At 52.9% G+C, this 6,167-nt stretch overlaps 1 protein-coding gene across 1 annotated transcript; it reads right to left on the bottom strand.

Annotated features, from left to right (window-relative positions):
- Positions 1-5,596, bottom strand: LOC116994379 (opsin-5-like). The gene is made up of 4 exons (XM_033056041.1): positions 5,359-5,596; positions 2,122-2,415; positions 1,182-1,513; positions 1-411 (listed from the first exon to the last, which is right to left on the bottom strand). The coding sequence occupies exons 1-4, from the start codon at positions 5,429-5,431 to the stop codon at positions 67-69; spliced, it is 1,044 nt and encodes a 347-aa protein (XP_032911932.1). The 5' UTR covers positions 5,432-5,596; the 3' UTR covers positions 1-66.
- Positions 5,597-6,167: the final 571 nt, after the last annotated feature.

Below are 6,167 nucleotides of genomic sequence, written 5' to 3'. Positions count from 1 at the left end.
TCCTGCACCCCTGCTCCTCTGAGCCTGGGAGAGAGGCAGGTTTGAGCTGTGCTGTGACCCTGCCCTTCAGGGAGCCACAGCTCCCGGGCTCTCCAGCTTGGCCGCCGCAGACAGACGGACGTTGTCCCTCCCGCTCCACATGGACACAGGGTTCTCCGTGGAGTTGTCAGAGCTGAAGTAGTGAACCCTCCAGCCACAGCAGCACTGCAGCTTCCTCACCTCGCAGCGGAAAGTCTTGCTGAACACGTAGTAAATGAAGGGGTTGTAGGCAGTGGAGGACTTGGCAAAGAGGCAGGGCAGCAGCGTCACCACGGGCTGCAGGGACTCGCTGGAGTTGAAGATGGACCAGAAGCTGGCGGCTGCATAAGGGGTCCAGGAGCTCAGGAAAGCCACGGAGATGAGCACAGCCATCTGCAAGGGAACACAGCTGTCTGCAGCTGGCACAGACAGGGCTGGATACCCTGGCACAGGAGGGGGGTGTGGGGTCACACCCAGAGCTGTGCTTGCTGAGATCTCATGACATGAGACATTGAGGGGCTGGAACGTGGCCAGGGAAGGGAACGGAGCTGGGGAAGGGGCTGGAGCACCAGGAGCAGCTGAGGGAGCTGGGGGGGTCAGCCTGGAGAAAAGGAGGCTCAGGAATCACTCTCTGGAATTCCCTAGATGGGAGGTCAGGCTCTGCTCCCAGGTGAAAAATGAAAGGACAAGAAGAAATGCCCTCAGGTTGCACCAGGGGATGTTTAGGTTGGCTATTAGGAAGCATTTCTTCACAGGAGGGGTTGTCAGTCATTGGGACAGACTGCCCAGGGCAGTGGTGGAGCCACTGTCACTAGCAAAATTTTAAAAAATGTGTTGCTGTGGTGCTTAGGGGCATGGTTAAGTGGTGGACCTGTCAGTGCTGAATTTATGGTTGGACCTGATGATCTTAGAGACCTTTTCCAACCTTAATGATTCTATGATTCTATGACTGGCCTCTAGAAAGCTGGGATCAATTCTGCTTTTCCACAAGAAGTGCATATTTGGGAAAAAAATAATAATTAATATATTAAAATCCCGTTTCCATACAGAATTTCTATGTAGGTCTCTGTAATTCCATGATTCCATGAGCTGTGCATGAGCAGAGCCAGCTCTCTGCCAGCTCCTGATTACTGCACACTCTTCCCATCACAGGGATAACTCACCAGGGTCAGCTTCTTCTCCAGTCTGGCTGCATTAGGGATCCTGTCAATATTCTGGATCTCTTGGTATGCTTTGTGAACCTTCCAGGCAATCCCCAAGTAACAGGCAACGATGGTCAGCGCAGGCAGGACCGTGCACAGGAGGAACATGGTCAGGATGAAGGAGAAACCATTGGAGGAGTTGTGGAACTTGCTCCAGGCTATTGTACAGGAGATGCCAAAGGGCTCAGGGCCGTAGTAGCCCCAGCCCACCAAGGGCAGGATGGCCCAGAGCAAGGAGTAGAGCCAGATAAAAGCAATCAGCATGCAGACAGTGCTCTTGGTGATTTTGTTACCTGCAAGAAAGAGGAGGAGCAATTTGGATCCCATCCCAGCCACATGGGGGTTTGCCACGACTTCTCCTTAGACAGAAGGGTGGTGGCTACAGACACACCTGGGCTGCTGCTGCAGGTCCCTGACCTTTGGGCTTCTAGAGAAACAGAGTTCCTTCTAGAGGGCTGGATGAGGCCTGAACACAGCCCTCAGTGCTCACCTAGAGCTTAGTATGGCAGGAGCTTTACAGGACCAATTTCACCTCAAGTGTGCTGCGGTCCCAGCCCAGGAATGCCAGATGGATATTCCTTCCTTTTAAATTCTAGTCTACCTGCTTGGATACTAACAGGAAGGGAAGGCAGTCTGGTCCAGGAAAACACTTGTGCTCTCCATTCTCAGGTAGTTTCACCTGGTAAAACTGAGAAGTGAAAAACCTCCCTGATCCATACAGAATTCAATCAGATCCTGTCGGGAACACCAGGAATTTGATATTGCACCAGAAGCTGAGGTTTATTCTGCTGTTACTGAGTTGATATTCCACTCCACACTCCACAGAGCACCTCCCAGAGCACCTCCCAGAGCAGCCCAGCCCAAACCCAGCACACCAGGTGAGCAGAGGGGGTTTACTCACGGTTGGATTTGGAGGAGTTGGTGACGAGGAAGCGGATCACGGCCATGGCACACAGGGTCATCATGCTGCACACCCCGAACAGGAACCCCATCAGGGCGTAGTACACACAGGAGGCATCTCCCCCCAGCCAGGCGTGGTTCCAGGCAGAGGCAATGGCCAGGGGGTACATGCTGAGGGCCATCCCAATGTCTGCCACCGCCAGGTTCACCGTCAGCAGCTCGGGGGACTTCAGCAGGGCAGAGCACTTCACGGCCGTGGCAAGGACGGCTGAGTTCCCCAGGATGGTCAGGATGGCTGGAAGGGAAGGATCAACACAGACAACAATATCAGTCAACACTCCTGTGAAATCCACTGGAAATATGTGAAGTGCCTGAGAGGGGCTACAACAGAGCTGAGGAGGGATTTCTTACAACATTATGTAGTGATAAGGGTGCATGGCTTTAAACTGAAGGAGAGCAGGTTTAGATTTGACATTAGGTGTTCTTACTGTGAGGGTGCTGAGGCCCTGGCACAGGTCCAGAGGAGCTGTGGCTGCCCCTGGATCCCTGGAAGTGTCCAAGGCCAGGTTGGAGAGGGCTTGCAACAACCTAGGCTAATGGAAGGTTGGCATGTTTTGGAATGTCCTGGCAGGGTTTGGGATGTCCTGTCACTCTCTGCCATGTGAAAAATCCCTTCCTGTCTTTATAAGCCCCTTTAAGTACTGAAAGGCCACAATGAGATCTCCCTGTAACCTTTTCCAGAGAGAACCCCCCAGCTCTCCAGCCTGTCTCCAGCCCTCAGAGAATCTTTGTGGCCTCCTCTGGACCCACTCTAGCAGGTCCACGTATTCCTTGCACTGAAAAAGAATATTCTCACTTCTCCCTCCTGCTGAAGTGCTCCAGCCATCCTGCCCACCTCTCTCCTGCACTTCCCAAATCCTTCCCTTGGTGTGACTTCCTCCAGCTGTCAGACATGCACTGTTCAGGTGTGCCACAGGGCTCCAAAGTGCTGGTGACAGCAGTGTCAGAAGGACATGCACCAAACAACTCATTTTCTCTCCTCTTTCAAGTGAACACGGTGCTGTAGCAACATTTTGATGAAAGGTTTTCCTGAGGTGTCCTCTAAAGTCAGATGTGAACAAGGGAGACAGGAAAAGATTCTGTGGTGTTCCCTTGTGGCTGTGAATGCAGGAAGGCTGCATTTGCTCACAGGTACCACTTAAAAGTGCCCACAGGGGACTTAATAGAGGCACATGCAATGAAATGGAATAAATAGATTGGCACAAGTACAAAAACCTCAGAGGTGTCAACAGAAAGGCTTAACTGAAATGGGAACACAAATCTGAGACTCCGTGTCCCTCCCCCATTCACTTTCTGACCACCCACGTTCACTTGGCCCCCATGGATGCCCCTGGAGGGTCCCTGAGCTCTCAGGGTCTGTGTCTGCACACACAGGGTGATGCCAGGGGGGCTTGGCCACTTGCTGACAGAGCAGCCTGTGGGATCAGAGAATCCTCTGGATTGAAAAACACCTCTAAGATCATGGGGTCCAACATTCCCCAGCCCCCTGTAAGCCATGTCCCCAAGTGCCACATCCTCACAGCTTTTCAATCCCCCCAGGGATGGTGACTCCAGCACTGCCCTGGGCAGCTGTGCCAGTGCTTCACAGTCCTTTCCACGAATAAATGTTTCCTAATATCCAATGTAAACCTGCCCTGGTGCAACTTGAGGCAATTTATTCTTTTCTTGTTGCTTGTTCCCTGGAGCAGAGCCTGACCCCCCTTGGCTGTCCCCTCCTGTCAGGGAGTTGTGCAGAGCCACAAGGTTCCCCCTGATCCCCCTTTTCTCCAGGCTGAGCCCCTTTCCAGCTCCCTCAGCCTCTCCTGGTGCTCCAGCCCCTTCCCCAGCTCCATTCCTTTCTCCAGAGTCACTCCAGCCCCTCATTCTGTTTCTCAAAGCAAGGGTCCCAAAACAGAACATCCTCAGGCTTCAGGAGGAAAAATGAACCCAGTTCACTTTCTTCTGCAAGAGCCCAGGCCCTACTCCAGGTGCAGGAAGCAGCTCCATCATCAGAGGTGACCTCCAGGCCCAGCCTCTGGTTTTTTTGACAGAAGCTCTTCCCTGCATCCACAGCCTGTGGGCTGGCACAGGACAGAGCTGTGGCTGTGGGGTGGTAACCAAAGAGCTGTTCCTAACAAAAACATCATTTCAGGGCACAACCTGCAGCCCCAGTGAGGTGCAGAGCTGTGGATAAATACCTGCTTCCAGTTCAGCTCACTGCTTTATTGCAGTGAGCCTGGCTGCCCCTCAGGGCTCTGATCCCATGCTGGAAGCTGTGCCTGGAGTTTCAGTGCCACAAAGTCCTTCAGGAGAGGTGTGAGACTGCAGCATGGTGGAACATGAACACAGGGAGCTCCAGCCCTTTTCTGCTGTCCCTTCCCTTTGCCCTAACTGCATCTATGTATTTACATTTCTGAGAGAAGGGTGCTGGCATCCTGACTTGAAGAAGCCCTTCACTGTTTTGCAAACAGGGATTTTCTCACCCTGAGTTGTGCTCTGCTGTGCAGAACAAGAGGAAACACAAAGTGCTAAAGTCTAGCATTTCTGCTCAGAGCCTCAGTATTAAAACACATGGAAATACAGGCTCATCTTTCTTATAACAAGTTTTCAAGGGAACTGAAGGAAGGAATCTTAGGAAAAATTCAGGTGGAAAGCATGCCTAAACAAGTTCCATTCCTCCCCAAATCCACGAGGGTAGAAAACAAATACCTGTGCATATGCAAGCAGCAGACAAGGAAGAAAACACTTCACTGGAGCCATGGGCTGGTAGCTATCCCCACTTGTATTTCATTCTCAGTCTGCCTGCAGCAGGGCAAACAGGCTGCTGCCAAACCCACAACTGCTGCTTGGAAACACTTTGCTGTCTGTAGCAGTTCATCCCACCTAGACACAGCAGAACAACATTTCCCCCACCAAGGGCCAGCCCACAGCTGCTTTCCCCTGAGCAGTCCCATGGACTGAGCTGCCCTGGCTCCGTTCTCAGGGCTGAGATGACACAGAAAGGGACTGACAACTTATTTCAAACCCCCAAATTTTAGTCCAGATCCAAGAGTGCAGATTAATCCTGGATGCCAACCAACTCCAGGGCACTAAAGCAGAGGAACCTGTGGGGAAATATTTGCTGTCATTTCCCTCCAGGTTCTTCTGCCTGACCACATCCCTGTGTCCCTGTTCCCTGGCTCCAAGCAAATGAACTCACCTATGATTAGAAGAAAGACCCCAGCTCCATAATCCACTACTGGGTGGAGTTTGGAAATGTACTGCTCCTCCATGGTGCCTGTGGAGATGGGTGAAGGTTTTCAGTCAAAGGTGAGGATGCTGCAGGAGCAAGGAGCTCGTCCTCATGGTTTGCTGCTGCAGTGAGGGCTGGTGTTGGGTGCTGGCAGTGCAGGGACTCTTCTGCTGCCTCCTTGTCCTGCCTCTGGTGTGGCAGGGTGGAAGCCTGGAGTGAGAGGAAGGGTTTCCCCCTGGGAGGCAGAGTGGAAGCCAGGCAGAGCTGCTGCCAGAGCGATCCCGCCTGCCTGGCTGGCAGAGCATCTCTCCTCCCACCCCTCCTCTCCCACCCTTCTGCTCCTCGGCAAGACTCACAATGCAAATCCCCTCCAATTGTTGCAATTGTTCCTCAACCATCAGCAGCCCTGGGAAATGGAGCCAGGCTGAGGGGGCAGGCAAGGGAAGGAAGGTTGGGGGTTTTGCTCTCTGAGTTGAGGTGTCAGAGGAAAGGTGTTGGCTGCAGGGCCTCAGCAGGGTCAAAGTCACACCCCTGAGGACAGGACTGTCTGGGAACGGGAGGATGCTCCATCCAGTGCAGTTCACCAGCAGAGAACCAACCTCTGAGGTCACTCTGTGACACTCCAAGCAGCCACAGGAACACCTCACCTCTGTGTTTTCCTTCCCTGTATAACATCTGAGCCTAAAGGCACCAAAATGAGCAGCCTGGTTTAGTGGGTCCAGCCCTGCCCATGGAAAGGGGCTGGAACTAGATGGACTTTAAGGTCCCTTCCAGCC

Source organism: Catharus ustulatus, chromosome 3 (assembly GCF_009819885.2).
Source record: "Catharus ustulatus isolate bCatUst1 chromosome 3, bCatUst1.pri.v2, whole genome shotgun sequence".
NCBI lineage: Eukaryota > Metazoa > Chordata > Aves > Passeriformes > Turdidae > Catharus > Catharus ustulatus.
Note: the sequence above shows the minus strand (reverse complement) of the source record. Positions and strands in the feature narration are given on the sequence as shown.

Excerpts from the sequence above, each read along its gene's own strand:
- LOC116994379 (XM_033056041.1), bottom strand. The coding sequence starts at position 5,431 with ATGGAGGAGCAGTACATTTCCAAACTCCACCCAGTAGTGGATTATGGA. Across the intron at positions 1,514-2,121 it reads CAACTCCTCCAAATCCAACC|GTAACAAAATCACCAAGAGC; the intron begins GTGAGTAAACCC and ends TCTTTCTTGCAG. Across the intron at positions 412-1,181 it reads TGGAGAAGAAGCTGACCCTG|ATGGCTGTGCTCATCTCCGT; the intron begins GTGAGTTATCCC and ends GTTCCCTTGCAG.